This window comes from Aulostomus chinensis, chromosome 15 (genome assembly GCF_037954235.1).
Source record: "Aulostomus chinensis isolate RoL2024-O1b breed Wild chromosome 15, RoL_Achi_v1.0, whole genome shotgun sequence".
In the NCBI taxonomy this organism is placed as follows: Eukaryota; Metazoa; Chordata; class Actinopteri; order Syngnathiformes; family Aulostomidae; genus Aulostomus; species Aulostomus chinensis.
This window is the reverse complement of record NC_141334.1, coordinates 10,757,027-10,775,102: the sequence shown is the minus strand read 5'-3', so window position 1 is coordinate 10,775,102 and position 18,076 is coordinate 10,757,027. Positions and strand designations below refer to the sequence as shown.

Below are 18,076 nucleotides of genomic sequence, written 5' to 3'. Positions count from 1 at the left end.
ATGGCGCGGTCGCTCGCCATTGTGTAGGAGAGCAGCTGCATTTATGATAATTTATGTGACACAGAAGGAAATAAAGATTGTGCAAATATGGTGTCAGAAACATGCTGCCGTCTTCTAAAAGATTAAAACTGGTCTACAAGGGAAATGAGGGAATACAACTTCTTCCTGTGAAGTTAATACGCTTTCATGTAGGGATATGGGGGGGGGGGGGGTGTAGCAAAATAGAAATTAGAATCTGTCAGGGACGGAAGGGACAAGGTAGGTGGGGGTGTTGCTAACAGGGTGGAGAAGGAAAAAAAACGTGGAGGAGAGAATGACATCGTAATATAGTTGAAGAGTGTGAAGCTGCAGGCTGGAGAGGAGCGATAATAGGCTGAGGCTTCCTCCCTTCTTTCCAGCCAAGCCATTGCAGGCTTAGTATAGAGTGTCAAAGACTGAAATAATCTCTCTGTGAGAAATACACACTCGACTTGTGTAAAACTGGAGTTTAACCGCTGTACTGCTGAGGTCAGAGTAGTACGACACAGCTAATTTGCAGAGGCTTATGTTTGACGAGAAAAGTGGATGGAAGCAAAATGAAGGGCAGTGTGGTCCAATTTAGAGAGGATAAGGGCAACAAATCTGCTCTTTTTCTCATTACATCTGGGTACCCCTCCCTCACCTCTCGTAACATCTCAGGATCTCACTCCGTGAAAAAACTGCAAATTATCTCAACGGAGAAGAAGAAACGGAGGAGTGTAAAGGGTTCACATTAGATGCTTCACGCTGAAAACCAAAGAGATTCATTCTTTGGGCTCACGTTGATGGATACACTCACTCGCTTGTACACACAGACATATAGGAGTCTTTCACAAACGTTCTTTACGCTTTTCCCTTTCTACAAACCTCTTGTGCCTGCACCAATAAATGGCTAAATAATTACAAAATAAATCAACATCGCCCGATAGAAAAGAGTTTCAAGTTCCAGTGGCAAGTTCAAGTTGGGTTCCATTTGAGTAGAGTGTGTGTGTGTGTGTGTGTGTGTGTGTGTGTGTGTGTGTGTGTGTGTGTGTGTGTGTGTGTGTGTGTGTGTGTGTGTGCGCGCGCGTGCGTGTGTTCATGATAGACCAGGAACTAAATCAGCAGCAGATTAAATTCAAGAACTGCTGTGAGGAAACGTGGTCTGATTAAGATTGAGATATTAAAAGCCCCCCCACCATCATAGCCATTGAGGACTGGATTAACAAATACTTTCATCTCCAACACACGCACACACGCACACACGCACTCGTACGCACATTTGTCATGAACTAATTTTTGCGAATATCCCATTGGAGTTGCATGCTCCTCCTCTGTACAGTAGTATTTTCTCTAAATAACTTCACAGTGAGGTTTCATCAGCTACAGAAAACATACCGGGTGTTTACATGTGTTAAACTCAGGTTCATGAATGAATACGTGACAAAGAAAAGTCAAAATAATCCAATTTACTAGCGTTAAACGATTTTTTTCTAAACTGTTCACACAAATGTACAAAATGGCATGAAATTAACCCAGGATCAGTTGTGCTCGTTCAGATCTTTAGCTCAGATATTGCACCAATTAGCAACAGATCTCTAAAAGTCGGTGCTGGTCTTTTAATTAAGTTCTCCATGAGGAATTATGGGTGGAAACATGACAAGAGTATCAGCATGTAAAGAGGAATGGCCCTTGAAATCTAGACACTCCCCAGAGCAGCACCCGTGGGAGGTGAAAGGTTAACGCCCTGCGCTCCCCGCCCCCCCCACCTCTAAGACGCAGTCGGCCTATGCTCAGTCACAGCTTTGTCCATTTCCTGAGAACATAGAGGGGGATGTGTTATACATTTAGTACCAGGTACAGGTGCTACAGGTGTGGTGAGTGTGTGTCTGTTTGCACTTGTTGCCTTACCTGACGTTGGTTGAGGCTGCCCGGGCTGGTGGGGGAGGGGCTGGGAGATTTTCCTGTGTGAGGAGTGGACAGCTGACTGGCCGGCGTCCCATTCACTGGAGGGAGAAAGACGATGGAGCATGAGAGGGGTGGAAATATTGAAAAAGAGGCAATGTGAGCGCAAGTTTGTAAGTGTGGTTATATTTGTCCAGTGTCTAGCAGCAGCCCACACTCTCGCCCTCAGCATCTATGAATGAGGCAGAGGAGGAGGAGGAAGAGGAGGAGGAGGACAGGATGGGGGTGTAAGAGAAAAGAGCACACAGAAGTCTGCTCTTTTTTCCCTTTTCGCTAAAAATCCTGTTGCATCACATCACCATGAAAAAAGCCAGTTATACCTGAGCCCTTAATCCACCAAATAATTACAAGTGCACAGCTGGAAGTCAACACCGGCCTCATTTTAACCAGAGCTTCTAATGCACTACTGACCTCAGCTCAGTTTGCAGCTGCAGCCCAGCACAAACCCTCTGGCACAACCTCATTAAACAAGAACACTGGATTCATCCGAGGTTGCCCCTGAATGTCACGTATAACTACGCTAGTCTGATGATTAACTTCACGATGAAAAACGTCACTTTTTTGTTGAAAAATGCTCATCACAGCTTCAAAGAGCTCAAATGGAAGCGTTTTAATTCCTCCTTTGTCCAAAGACTCTTCATTCTCTGTCACTCAAGTTGGAAGCAAATCTGATATTTAAGAATCTGGAATCAGCAAGTATTTGACATTTTTGTTTGTTTGATAAAAGACAGAAATCCTGAATCGATCATCGAAACAGTCGGCAGTTTTTTCTTTTGATCGACTAATCGATGAATCGCTTCAGCTCCGTAAACATCAGTTCTTCTCCTGATGAAAGCATGATTATGAGCTCTGTGTGATTCACCGGAAGATCTGCACGGCTGCAGGAATGAAATGACTGTAAAATGAAAGAATGGAAATAAAAGACTACAAACATGGAAACTGTATAAATTTCTTAATCTCTGACAGACGTTCAACTTGGATCAGGTAGAAGTTTGAATAATAAAACCCTTTAAAACACATTCCATTTGAACAACTTTAGCAATCCTGCTCGTGTGTTGTACACACACACACAAAAAGAACATCACGCAACCTACAGTCCATAAAAAATCCAACAAGGAGCAAAAGATGCGGAATAACATCTGTGAATATAAATGACGTGACCGGGGTGGAGACTGGCTGACTTCTCTTTAGTATTCAAAAGAAAAATCCCAAACATGAGAGAAGAACTGAGCAATAATATCACCTACTACACTTTTTTCTCTCTCTACTCTCCCTTTTTTTGTTGTTTCATGTTAGCCAACAATCTCAAGAATTCCCTGAAGCCAATCTTTCATTTATAGTCTCCGGCTCCTCTTCAGAGACTATTGTGAGGCAGGGAAGTGAACCTGAGGGAGAGAAGTCGTCCAACATTCACTGTAGAATGTTTATGTCCCACCGAGATCAAAGAACTTTCTGAATTATTAAAGACAAGCAGAAATAAAAAAAAAACCATAGCTTCGCCGGCTTCCGCTGCATCATACAATACGGCAGTATAGTTATTTATTTTATTGATTTCTCAAAATGAATCGAGCGCTATTGTTTTAATGATTCCTGGACATTTTCATTGATGAAAATTCAGCATCACGGGTTACGCACGGGGACGGACACTCCTCCCTGTTACACAACCGCGAGCGTTAACATTTCCCCCCGGCTTCACCCTACGGTAACGATACATCAGACCGTGACACCTCCGTTAATAACGACCCGCGAAACAAAAATGTAGATCTACACATGATCCGACCGAGAACGCGTGAAGGTGACGGAACAAACCGTCGTTTTAGGGTCCTACCTTCCACTTCCAGCATGATGAAAAGCACAGTGATAATCCACAGAAAGGTAGTAGAAGAAGAAGAAGAAGAAGAGGAAGAGGAGCAGCTCAGTGTACGCGGTTCGTCCCAGTGTGGTAGTAAACTGGTGAATGGGGGAGACAGAGGCGCGCGCTGTAGTACACGGACGCTCAGAGGCGGAGAGACGCCGCTTGCGCACACGGTGACGCGCACCGGCACGCAGCCACAGGGAGAGAGTGAGAGAGAGTGAAAGAGAAAGAGAGAGAGAGAGATGCTATTTTTTTATTTATTTATTTTTTGGCGGCTTCTTTTTAGGAGAGTACATTACGTCAGGGTTGAATTAAGAGCGAAAGTGCAGGAGATGAAAGCCAGGGGCGACAAGCCTTGTGAAACTCACCCTGGCTGCTCTCTCTATTTTTTAAAAAAGTGGGTCGAAAAAATTCCTGAATCTGCCTCACAACATAAGGGATTTTTCCTTGGCTCATGCTCCATCTCTCCAGTTCCATCCTGACAACTTAAACACCATCTCATTGGGTGTTTGGGGTTGGCCATGTGTATATTTTATTGTGTATAATGTCATACAGAAAAATTGTTCTGCCTTTTTTCTATATCGCATTATATCACTGCTTCTATTTTATTCTTTTTTTGTTATTTATTTGTCTTGTTGTCTTTTAAATCTACTGACTCTCGGGGCTCGGCACAAGAATTCCTAATCTTCTTGAATCTAAAGTATTGATCACTGTCCATAGACATGAGTTTTCAAACCTTTTACAATTTTTTTTTTTTTAACTTGACTCTCTAGGTGCCGCTACGTATCGGGCCTACGACTGTAGCAGAAACAAGTGCCCTTCACCAGTGGTTCCTGCTTTTGTATTCTTTAAAGCTCTTAGCTAGCTTTTCAATCTGAATGCAACGAACTCTGGACGTCTGCTGATACAGACTTGTAATGTTGACACCACCGTGTTTCACTACTGTTCAGTACGAGAATCTGAATCCAACCGGAAGTCTGATGGACCGTAAACTTGGAGCATCATCGCAAACAATGATTTACATCACGTTTAAGAAGGAATTCAACATTAGAAATGTACCACACCTTACACAACCAAGCAAAGTGTACAGCTGGCCCTGTCCTCGCTGCCTCCTGTTAGAATCAGATCACAAGACACGTCCTGAAGTCTCGTCTCTCTCTGTCTGTCTCTTACGCTGTGGAGGTAAAACTCTTCTTCCGCATATCTGTTTGTCACTTTCACTGTCATGCAATATCCAGTAAATCCAGGATTTATTGCTGTTTGCTTCAGTCTCAAAGCCACCATGAACATGAATCAATAGATTAAATATTGTGACTTCTGATAATCAAGTCATAAATGATATGTTTTCCAGCTCCAGCTGTTGTCAAAGTCTTTTAATGTTTGTCTTTTTCTGATCTGCAAGGGTACAAATGTTCTCGACTGTAAAGTGATAAGTACACGCAGCACGACAAATATTAGCGGAGACAAAACTAAATAACAGAGGCTGAAAGAAAAAAACAATTAAATGGCAAGGCTGCGTTGATGTTTACACTGGTGGCAACATCATCCCATGACTGGAGGCAGGTTTGGGTTTATGAAACCCTACTTAGTCGTTGCTCTTAAAAGACAATGATGTGGTTAATTGTTCATATTCTGAACCAAGTTTGATTCATTTGTATGTGGTTTGAAGGCCTGATCATGAGATCATTTCAGCAGCTCACGGTGTCAACTCACCACAGACACTGTCGAGCTGCTTGGAATCTATTTTCCAGTCGCTCACAGAGCTGCTAACAGATCTCAACTCTCTGTTGTTCTTTCTTCTGTGACAGTGATGCTTCTTTCTTAAAGCAATGCTTCACTTGAGAGTGTAGTTTGCCTTCCAAGCGCTCACAAACAGGTGTCTCAAGCTTACTAAGATGTTTTTTTTCCTCCTGCATAATCTCTTTGTGATATCGGAATGCAGAAAGAGCCAGCCACGTATATTTAGCTTGAAGTTCATGGCAACTGACGGCTAACAACAGCAAAACTGCAGAAAAACATGCATTTACAATTATTCGAGTGCATAATCTGGAACAATCCCCACCATCTTTATCCAGCCGTATACTCAGTAATCCACAAATACTTTGATCTGAGCTTTCCAAAAAAGGAATGTATCACGCACTGCATGTAACTGGCTCTTTCTGCATTCGCAAGTCACAAATCAGTGACACAGGAGGGGAAAAAAAGAATCTTTCTAAACACAAGACACCTACAGTATGTGTGAGTACTTGAAAGTACAAAATGCTCTTTTTGGGTGAAATATGGCTTTGAGTTTAAAAACTGTCTAACTCTATCAAAAATATGACATCTTATATATATTAAAACACTGTATGTGCGTCAAATCATCTCAACCCAGGAACAGACAAACGTGGGGGAGGTTTCCAACATTATTTGCACAAACTTCTGTGTTAAACTGCTGTGTTCAACACAGTTATTGTGAGAGAAGTATAAATTACACGCCTCTCTGTCTTGCGCCCCATCAGTGGACATAAGGGGAAAGGGGACCGAAGCATCATTCCAACAAAAGGGGTACCAGCTCCTCCACTTGAGCTATAAACACTACAAACTATCTTCTAAACTACACCATGAGGAGGAAGGAGGCCTGGAATGTAGAGCATGCTTCCACGAGATGTTAATCTGGGTGAATTTCAGTTAAAAATAGCAGCCGTTCCTCTCAAGGATGTTTGGTCAACAAAACAATAGAAGTTTCAGAATCTATGAAGGACTGACTGCCTCCTCCTCCTTAGCTTAGAGAGAGAGAGAGAGAGAGAGAGAGAGAGAGAGAGAGAGAGAGAGAGAGAGTTTAATAAAATTCAGCAAACTTTTTTTGAGCAACTTTGAGCTGTGATGCTGTTTAGTGGCAATCAGACCACACAGAAATCATTAATGACATCTCACGTGGTGGCGGAGGTGGCGGCAAATGTTCATACCAGCAGCAGCAGCTGCAGCAGCAGCAGCACAGGAACAATGTCAATGAAAGTCAACTGGGATTTGTTTACAGTCTTTTATTCTCTCCCTGAGAAGATTCTCTGCCACGGGGAAAAAAAGTCCTGAAGGCTTCAGATATCTTGAGGTGTTCAGGAAGCACTGTAACACCCTCAATTTAAGATTATGGTTGAGTCGTCTATCCTGCACTCCTCTCCTTCTGCTCTGGTGTCACTGCGATATTTTGCTCATGACAAAAAGAGGGAGGTGTGACCCTGAAGTGTCAGAGTTTGGCTGGTTGACACCAACTCCAATTCTGTGTTAACTTAAGCTGACGTGTGGCATCTGCACAGACAGACAGCCAGAGAAACTATGTTGAGTGAAAAATTGTTTTCACACTTCATTTGAGGTCTGTGTGTGTCTATAATTGGGGTCATGAGTTCATCACAGATTGATGCTTGAGTGGTGACAACGTCAAGCCGAGAAGACGCAACAACAAACTCACACAAACGCCATGTTGTATCTTTGCCTTCTGGCTCCTCTCTTGTAAATCCTGACAATTTGTCACACTGACCACGAAGAACTGAGAGTTTGGATTTGATTCTAACCTCTTTTTTTTGATTATCGGGTCAAACAGGCTGTTAGGGAAAACTGTGACAAACACTGGCTCCTGTTAGATCTTACAATGATACTCCTTCAGACATTCAGTGCATATTTTGAAGGCCTTAAAACGCCTTGGTTGAAATACACAGATTATACACACACACACACACACACACGACACATTATTGTGCGTGTGAGGCACGAAGACGAATGTCCTTGCACCTCTGTCAGACATCATATATTTTGCCATTTTGGTTTGATTTTCAGTAATTTTGTCTCGTATTTGTAATAAAATCAGTAGAAGTCAGCATAAAATTTTGTTTGTTATGTACAAATATCAATAACTCCCAAAAACATACACTTCTGTTCATCAGTGGTGTCAAGGTCTCAGTTGCAAACACACACATTGACGAACATGTGCGTGCGCACACACACACACACACACACACACACACACACACTCACAAACACACACACTACCGTGAGGTACACCAGGTGCTGTCTGACAGCCCGTCTCTCACTTTCCCGTCTCACTCTCTCTGTCACCGTTTACGCTCCACATCCCCTCTCCACTGCGCCTCCTGGCCAGATTATTGGATGTGATAAAAAATATATATTATTAACGCCCTTTTTGGCCGAATGGAAAACATCAAAGCTGCTGGAAGGAGACCTGCAGCAAGATTTTAAACTAATGAAGTTCTTTATTGTGCTCTAACAGGGTGGATGAGAAATAATGAAATTCTAGTAGCGCTGGTTTCTAAACATCAATACATTGTCTGGTGTCCATACTTTCCATTTCATCTCAGAGAGCTGAGATTAAAGGCTCCTCTGACATCAGGGATGAGATCACACCATGAATAATCGATCATCTAACTACATCACTCTGAACAGTTCATGGCTTTCAAGCTGCACATTATATTTGATCTTTATTACCACTACATAGACCAACTTTTTTGTTTTATTGTTTTTGAGTTGTTGTTTTTTTTAAAGGCCAAGGCCCATTAGACAACCCGCGTTTCCCAACTGTAATTTCAACCCGTAAGGACAAAGACATGCTAATGCTAACACACAAGGCGTCAACCAACATGTTGCTTCAAGGTAATAAAATAATGCATTACAGAGGTCCAGGCCCTCAACTGCTAGTTAGCTTAACAGCTATAAATGCTAGCAGGGGCTGCGTCTTTGCCTGTATTGACAGACTATGGACTGTGTTCAACATTTCTTTGAAAAAAATAACTATAATAAAAACATTAGTACCAAACATATGTTTTCTTAGGTCAGTAGGACACAAATAGGTGGCTAGGATTTCTCTGCTGCCCCACATACATCATTTAGAATGGCCTTTTAAGCGTTCAGCCCTATGTGGTTTCACCGGAAACATCATAATATATTTCACACACACTCATCCGCTCCAGCCTCTTCTTTTCATGTTTATTTTGACCACCAGTGGTGAGACTGGAGTCCCTCCACAAAGTCATTCAGTTGTTGACTCGGGGACAGGAGGCGCGGCGTGATGTTAAAATGAAAAACAAACAGTCGAGGTCAAACAGCAAACCTATCAATTATTTGTCTCGTTGCTCTGCTATAAACTCTCCTCAAACAAAATGATGATGTTTTCAAGGATGAACACGGTGCCGTGCTTTCCGGGAACATTTATTGAAATTAAGTGGCGGAAGTGCCGCCAGCAGGGGAGCATTTCTCAGAAGGGAAAAAGCGAGGGCCGAGCGTCAGTCAGCTCCACTGCAGGCCATTTCACAGGAAGTCACTCCCATATTTGGATGTCACAGGCTATTGTGTCTGTAGCTACATGCACCTAACTGTGCTATGTTTCTATGGCAACCAAGACGAGTGGTCCCCCCCATGTCTCATTCTCCCTCTCTCTCTCTCTCTCTCTCTCTCTTTCTCCCTCTCTCTCACACACCTTCATTCCAGACTGCTTCAGCCAAGGAGATCAGATAGTGTATGACTCATTCTCATAACCTTTCCCCCAAAGTTTTCAAACCATCAGCATCCAGGACTTTCTGTTCCTCCCTGTTTCTCCCCACCCTCTTCCATCCGCAGCTCAACACAAAACATCCTGCTTGTCTTCTATGTGAGACGTTACAAAGCTGTTGCAAATCCTAAAAATGATGTTTATGTCTGTACATGTTTATGAGCTTCAACAGCAGGTGGAAGGAGTTTCTGTAGGTTGCATCACCTTTGAAATCATCCCCCGATCCAGAAAGACTCTATGCAAAACAATAGGATGAAAAGTCAAGTGCACTGTTGCATTCACTGGGTGTTTTAAACGCAGCCAAAGCTCAAGCTGTGCAATCGCGAAAAGAACAACACGGTGTTTGCTTAAGCTCCAAAACAATCAAGTCCTCATCAGCTTTGAGCCAGACTGAATATTCCTGCCTCTAACTTCACAAATGAATGAATCACAATAACGTTTGCGTTTAGCATTAATAGTAGAGCATAAACAAGACATCAGTAGAGCAGGTACTAGTATTAGCTCTCACTATATCATTACATTTCATTATATGTCAGGTGAAGGAGCTGCAGGATTGAGTCACCAGCCCTCTACCCCCCACCCCCGTTCCCTCCCATCCTCGCTCCTGTTCTCCCCATTTGCCTTTTTCTCCGCTCCCTTGTGAAATCTTTTTAATTCATATTCTGCATGCAACAAGACGTGCACACACACACAAACACACAGTAAACACTGCCAGACACACTGCAGAGCTCTGATTTGATTGCAGTGTTTATTCATATCATTTTCATTTGCTGCAACGCCGTTTAAGTAATGAGCTTGAACATACTCAGCAATCCCAGAAGGAGTTATTAGAATACAAACATCTCACAACTGCGTCTATCAGGCATTAGACAATGAACACATACATGCAGGGACACATTAGCTGGTTAGAACTGCATGTGCTGGCTCAACACGCCCTTTTTGATTTTCAGCAGGTAATCATGTGGTACTTCTCCAAGCAAGCTGAGCTGATACTCAGAAGTGACATAAAAACACTGCAGATTTGTTAAGTTCACTATACAACTCCATTAAACAGCTGCCTGCAAATCCCACTACGGCTGTCAAGGAATATTCTAAATTCACATTTACGTTTGACTTCAGCTTTTACACTGAATACAAGATAGACAGACGTCACAACCTGCTAATTTGCTGATCAAATGTAAGCCACGTGAAGGTGACTTATCCGGCAAAGTTACCAAAGAGTTAAAGTTGTGTGAAAGCTATGTTAAGCACTGACATTTTTCTAAACAAGGTTTACCTTTTGATCTTCCTCCAAGACGCTGTACGCTCTGTTTTCATTCTGAACAGCTCAGCGAGAGCGAGAGAGAAATGGCAATTGTTGCAGCAGTCGTCAGATGACACATAGGCCACGTTCTTTTCTGTTTATTCTGCACTATGCAGAGATGCGGATCATGTGTTTGGTACATTAATGGACTTTTCTCTCGCTGTATTGTTTTGGACACACTGACCGTGAAATAATAATGGTCGAACCATCTGTGATGTCAGCCACTGATACGAAGTGTAAAATATTCAATAATTATCGAAACTGTTGCGTCGTATTGAAGATGACATCGCCACAGTTTATGACAGTTGCTCTGAAGGCCTGCCACCCTGATGGTTAGTGGAGCAGTGAAAAATTCCAGTACCAAAAGCATGTCAAGCTGACTGGAGCTGGTACCAGGTGGTGGAAAAGCAAGTACAAGACAATGGGCCTCTTTCTTAAAATATTCTTAAACATTTCAGGACTTTGCCCTCGATTTAGTCTCACAGACAAGAAAACCTGAGGACTCGATGCTCCTCACACCTTCCTACTCACCCAGGCTTGCAGAGACTTTAATGTTAAAAGAGGCAAAGGAGTAGAGAAACATAGTGTCTAAGAATAAATGTATGCATAAGAATACTTCGAGAATGAGGTCCAATGACACAGTTCTACCACAATTAAGAGAAGAATAGAGGAGAGAAACTAATTGATGTACCTGATGCAGGGGACTTGCTGCGGCGTGTTTGGTTGAAGGTCCTGGGGGAACCCCTGCTCAAAGAGCCAGACATCCTCCCGTAGGTCTTCATTATACGACATTCTGCAAATATAAAAAGAGAAGGCTTCAGAAGAAATATGAAACTTATTTATCACTTTAAGTGGTTGACAAGATGTAAAAGTCGTCCAAAATCAATATATGGAACAAATCCAGGATCTTAAATCTATAATGATGAACTGATCTAGTTAAGTGTGTAACACTGGGATATTTTGAGACACACAAAGACATGAAACTTTGCAACATGTCAATTCTGTTAACAGGCCAACATTTAAAATTTAATGGCATTTCTGAACAGTGGCTGTTTGATATTTTGATTGACTTCGACCTCTTTGATCCAAGGAAAACGAGCAAACCACTAATGTGCTGTAACAGCTCTTACCTCCAGGTCCCCTGAAATAATGAGCACTGACCTCCTCTGCTCTCGCACTCCCAACGCTCTTACTGTGGCGTTTCCAGAGTGGCAGCCATGACTCATACAGGTCTTGATATCTTATAGACACACAGTGCTGATAAATGAGCCATGTGATGGTACTCTGCATCCTCCCTGCCTCCTTCATCCCTAAAACTTTGCTCCTCTCCCGCTCATTAACCAGCCTCATTATAGCTCATTATCCCTCTTAGACCGGCAGAGAGGGGAGATTCTACTCAGCCATGTGTGGCGCTGCCTGCACGTGTATGAGACGATGGGTGTTTACAGGGGCTCATCAAAACACCCTACTACTTTGAGTACATGTGCACCAGCACGTGCATTTGGCAGTGTAACTTGAATAGTCCCTAGCCTTTGTTTTCCTTCAACACACACATGCGAGCACATGCACAGCATGTGACTGAATATTCTGATTGGGAGGTTGGCGGTCTGTTTCCTGCACAACCTATTTATTTATTTATTAATTTATTCAAAAAAGATGTTTGAAGTCAGATCAAATCACTTTCGCAGAGGCTCGTAACACTGCATCTGGACAGTGACCCATAGAGATACAATAAATGCTGAAGAAGATAAATCATATGTATATCATGTGTAAGTCCAAGTGCTGCATATTAGTCGTTCCACACAAATACGTGCATCGTTGAGGATCTAGAGATTTGAAGTTTCTGAAATATTTCTAGACCTACTTTGCTCTCCTTCTGGTTTATCTACCCTTTATCTCAGTGTCACACAGTATCATTCTATAAAAGGCTGTGCAATTAATTTAAATTCAAATTCAAATCGCATCACAGCCGATTGCACTTTCCAAATCACAGGATGGTGCACAATCTATTAAAGGCTAATTGTGTGTCCAAATGCCATTTTAACTTAATCATTGTGAGGCTGGAGAGCTGTCCTGTCTACACATGACATTCCACAGACTTCTGTAGAATATATGTCTTTGATACAGAGCTCAAGAAAAAACACCCCATTATCATTGTAACGGGTTTTTCAATGGAACTGAATTGTTCAGTTCAAGTAGATCAATAATTCATGCCCATACATACACGCAGGTGGTGTTTTGATGACTCCCCCAGGTACATCTTGTTTATTTGTGTGTGCACGTGTGTGTGTGTGTGTGTGTTTGTGTGTGCGTGCGCGCCTTCAGCGCTTGTGTGGTGATCGTTGTGGCCCGGTGATTAATGTACAATGCAGAGTGTTAACATGATGACAGTGTGCCAGAGCTGAGGCAGAGGGGATAATTATAGTGATGCTGAGAGGAGGCGAACTCGTCTGCAGCTCCGACACTGACAGTCTCTCTCTTCCTGTTGGTTTCTTGCTTTGCTCCTCTGTCTGTCTGGAAGGTCGAGGTAAGCTTCTAGAGAAGGAATGTGAATCAATACAATTTCCTCCTGGTAACCACAACAACAACAATTTAAGGAAGAAAAGAAGAAACTATCTGAAGCTAACTGATACTTTTAAATGGAAGTTTTCCAACAGCTGAATTTCAAAATGATGCAATTTGCAGTTACAACAGTTGGTCTTGGTCTAAGACATATTTAGATGATGACACTTACACCTCATTTATGCATGTTTAACTCATATTTAATAGAAGCACTAACAGTATAATATTCATTGTACTTTCAAACTAATTTGTTGGAAGTGAATTTCATCCCCTGCAGCTAAAATTCTGAGCAAACAAGTGATGTTATTCTTAATTTGAGCTGCCCCTGTGTTCACCGTTGACAAATAAACATAGATGACCTTAGATTATGGGATACCGAAAACTAAATTGAAAAAGAGGCTGCTGCCACCAAATGCAAAAAAAAAAAAAGAAAAAGAGGAGAAGTAGTAGTTTATTCAACCTTGAAGAATGAGGAATGTAGTGGGTAACATTCCAATTATACTCCAAAATAGACAGGAGGCAGTAGGATTCAGACAGTGGACGTGCAAGAACTTGGAAGTGTGCACAGTGACACCATGCAAACCCTTATGTAATTATGGGATGGGAAATTATATAATTTGTGCTTAAGTGGCTGCAGAGATCCTCACAGCTGATCATGAAAAACCTTTTATGGTGACAATGAGCAATAATGAAAATACAGATACTCTAAAAATATGATCTTTAAATGCCTCGTTTCATGTACGAGGTTGTTTGCTGAGGGGTCTTTCTGAAGAAAGAGGACAGTTACAAAAGAAACTGGCTAAAGTCTCTGCCAGCCATGACATTTTTTAAATTACAGGAGAGAGGGTAGAAGGAAGAGAAAGGGAAAGAAAAAAAGGAGAAGGAAGTGGCGATATGGGTGGGATTTACATTATTTAATGGATGAAGGGATACAAGGAACACAAATGAATTTAATAAACCTTTTGAACAGGAGCCAGAGCTCAGCAATAGAGATGAATACAGATGAGTGCTAACTGGCAGGAGTCAGGCAGCAGACGAGGGAGACAGACAGCAACACACGGCTAGATGGGTGAAGTGAGGACAGAAATCTATCCTCAGTCGACCGTGGTGAGGAGACAGGCAGGGAAGAGCAAAAGCAAAGAAAATATATAATAGGTTAGAATATGACTAAGTGAAGAGGACCTGTTCCTCTGAGACAAGAGAAGCGAGGAAAAGATGCAATGGAGCGTATTGAACTGGACAGTTTGCACAGTCCTTTGCCACCTGAACCAGGAGGCTGGGACGTAGAGGGGGAACAGGGAGTAGTAGAGCAGCATGATGAGTGTTGTAAAACATGGAGCACGACAGGAGGCAAGGCTGAGAGAGGGCGTTGATTCAGTTTTAACAGTCTGAATGGAGATCATTTTATTCTGATTAACTAAAGGGAACTCGGAAAGCACTTATCTTTGCCGTGGCAGACTCAGCCAAATTTAAAGAAATGCTGATTTTCTCCGTTTGCCCACATGACACCCCTCGACCAAGCTGGGTGAAATTCAGCCTCATAACTTTTTCATATAATCCTTCAGACGGTCAAACAGTCAAACACCAGAGAGAACAGAAGGGCTGGGTGGTATGACCTGTGTTTTGTTTTTTTCTTCCCAATTATCGCCAATTCACCCTTCAGAGTCGTCCTGCTTGCTGCTCCACCCTCTCTGCCTCTCAGGGGAGCACCACAGACGACTACATCCTCCCTCCATCCATGCCACAACATCCTAAAGAGTCTGAACTTTCTGAAAAGTGCATTATCATAAAAGTCATATTCATCATCTGAGGCTATTGCCCTTCACTGTGTGTGCTCGTAAACAGGCAATGGAAAAGAATTGTTTTTGTCTTCATTACTACTGAAATGAGCAAATTATGAACATCAAATCAAAGTGCATTATTAATTTGAGACTCAATATTCCCTCAATTTTAGAACTCGTGAGTCGACAGAGCTGTGCATCTCTGTAACTGTACCACAATTTGTTGAATTATTATGATAAATTGCTCGCATATGATCAAAGGAAAGAAAGAAGGAAAGAGGGAAGGAAGGAAGGAAGGAAGGAAGGAAGGAAAGAGGGAAGAGAGGAAACAGAATGAAAATTCCAGTTATCAGTGGCCTCACCACTCTCATCCAGCATCAAGTCATCTTGGTAGCGGAACTTCTCTGGACCACACGCCACAAATACGTCCTCGTCTCCAAAAAAGTCTTGCAGACACGTTACCTGGAGACACAAAAGACACAAATATATTTAAATCTTTTTTTTCCCATATTTATAAACAGACATATCGCTGTTAATAATTGTGGCAGAACTGTGTCATAACCAATTCATTTATCAGACAGATAAAATCCTCCCAAAAAGCCAAACAAGCACATAGGTGCGTTCTCTGTTATGAGCCATTATCACCACAATGACTGTGTCACATGTCAAGGGTGCGACCAAACAACACAGCTGTTATGTGATTGGCTGGTATTACGCTCCATAATCAAGGAATACAATAGGCTGTTTATAAGCCAGGCAGGGAGCACAAAAATACCTGTATTGCTCTTGGTGAAACATCTCCGTTGGTATCATTTCATCCCCCAGGCCTTCTGTACAAGCAATTTTTCTGCCGGATCGTGTATTTTGGAATGAATTCAACTAGAGTTCACACATGCTGTGATCTACACTGCATTGTTGCATAACTTCCTACGTTCAGGTGAAAAGGCATGTGTACTGATGCCCAGAAAACCAAATCAAACGATATCTGAGCTTAGACCTGACAGGTCTCTGAGCTGCAGCGCTGCGCTGTTTCTGCATTGAATCAGTTTATCAGTGACTACAGAGAGACCGTGCTGACTCACTCGTGTGCTGGTGAGCTGCAACACAAGCACAGGACATCACCAGCCAGAAATGGGAGGTCTGTTCCCCCCTTGGTACTTTATAATGAAAATAGAGAGGAGTGTATGTTCCTAATGTTCTTGTTGGAGGAGAATTAATCAAATATTATACAGACATACTAGCTTTTTGGGAAATGTACTTATTGTCATTTATTTTTAGAGCCAAACATGGATGAACATAGATCCCCCCCCCCCCCCCCCCCCTCCACTCAGACCCCAACAGGATGGAGGACTGCTAGTTAGCATGTCTGCAATGAACGCTAACAGCAGGGCAGTAGAGAAAGCTAACTCAAAAGTCACTGAATACATTTTTCTCCAAAAATGTCTTTGCTGTAATTAATAGAACTCAGTCCGTGCTTAACATTTACTGTGGAAAAAAAAGGCAGGCAGGCAAAGACAGATATGAACAGATATGTATACTTGATGATTGCTAACATTCATAGTAGCTAAGCTAACTAGCAGTTATCTGTCTGGTGGTGTGGAGCTGTGTTTTGCTGCAGAGAGGAGAGAAAGTTCTCTATCCGCTTGTCTGCCCTAAAGATGATGGATAATAAGCACATTTCCCAAAAAGTTGCCGTGTTATTTTAATGTTGAATAAGTACAGCACTGACTAAGACTTAGTCTGAGTCAGACAAACAGCCGTCATTGCCATGAGTCACTGTTACTCTCTGACTCCACACTTTCAATAGAACATCAAACATAGTGACTTTAAATGTCAAGATTTGATGATAAGGTCCCTTAATGCTAAGTCTGCTGAATTTTAATCAGCTTTTGTTCCTAAAATTTACCTTCTCACAAATTAAATATCACAACTTAATTTATTTTGTCTGCACTACAGGAATGATTTGTTTCCTTGAATAAACTCATCCAAATAGGCTAACACACAGCTGTTTATCATTTTCTGTTTGATTTGCATGAGAACCGATTCCATATCTGATCTGAACTGTAGTTTACTCAAACAAATATAATTACAACCCACAGGACAACCATCAAATCTCGTTCCCAAACCTCCACAAATTACATTTCACAACAGTGATGCTAGTTCATTCATTCTCTATGATAAAAATAACACCGAAAACCTATTAAGGGCCATGATAAGTTAGGCTGCACTGCCTGAAGTTAGCACATAAACACAAAACTATCATTATTACATTTTCATGGTAATTGGCATTCAATAATCCTTTTAGATTCCTATTAGCCACCGATCAACATCCTGAAAGAAAGTTAAATCTGAAATAACACCATTATCAACAGCAAGGATGACACTCTGTGTGTGTGTGTGTGTGTGTGTGTGTGTGTGTGTGTGTGTGTGTGTGTGTGTGTGTGTGTGTGTTAAGGCAGATCCTATTTTACCCCCCACAGACTCCAAATGAGCCACCAGGTAACAAAAAACAAGTTTAATCTCTGACTCACTGTGGAGAGCATTCATTTAACTTTTCAAATCAAGGTTCAGCATCTGAGTTTGAGTGTGTGTGTGTGTGTGTGTGTGTGTGTGTGTGTGTGTGTGTGTGTGTGTGTGTGTGTGTCTGTGCATATTTAACCACACATCACATGAGACTACACATTTCCACAGAGGCTCACACGGATGACTGTGTATGTATGAGGGATGGAGAAAGTGATTGTTGTTTCATAACGGAGTGTATATTGCTTTGTTCCCGACTGTCCCCTGATAGTGTGCAGGCGATTATTTCAGGGGTGAGCGGCTCGACACTCTAACAAGATGATTTTGATTCTGGAAGACTTAACACTTCCCCGGAGTATCAGGACTGACAGGTATGTCCAGCTACTTTGATTTTCACTGTAATTCCAGATTATTTTCATCTTTGCATTAACATCTATTTGTTTTCTAATGTACACTGTCAAGGACCCACCTTATTCCTTATAGCTGAAATCATACATGCAAGTAACTGCCACATGATACACATTTTATTTAATTGTCTTATCAAACATGTTTAT

The 18,076-nt window shown here is 42.0% G+C and overlaps 1 protein-coding gene across 2 annotated transcripts in view; it reads right to left on the bottom strand.

The window, feature by feature from the left end:
* The window catches only part of LOC147248655 (serine/threonine-protein kinase DCLK1-like), a 44,238-nt gene that overhangs the window by 12,211 nt on the left and 13,951 nt on the right, over positions 1-18,076 (bottom strand). For both annotated transcript variants that reach the window (XM_086179440.1, XM_086179442.1), the window contains exons 4-6: positions 15,365-15,464; positions 11,351-11,452; positions 1,909-2,003 (exon numbers count right to left, since the gene is read on the bottom strand). In XM_086179440.1, coding sequence (XP_086035566.1) covers positions 1,909-2,003; positions 11,351-11,452; positions 15,365-15,464 — 297 coding nt within the window. The remainder of the gene's footprint in view (positions 1-1,908; positions 2,004-11,350; positions 11,453-15,364; positions 15,465-18,076) is intronic.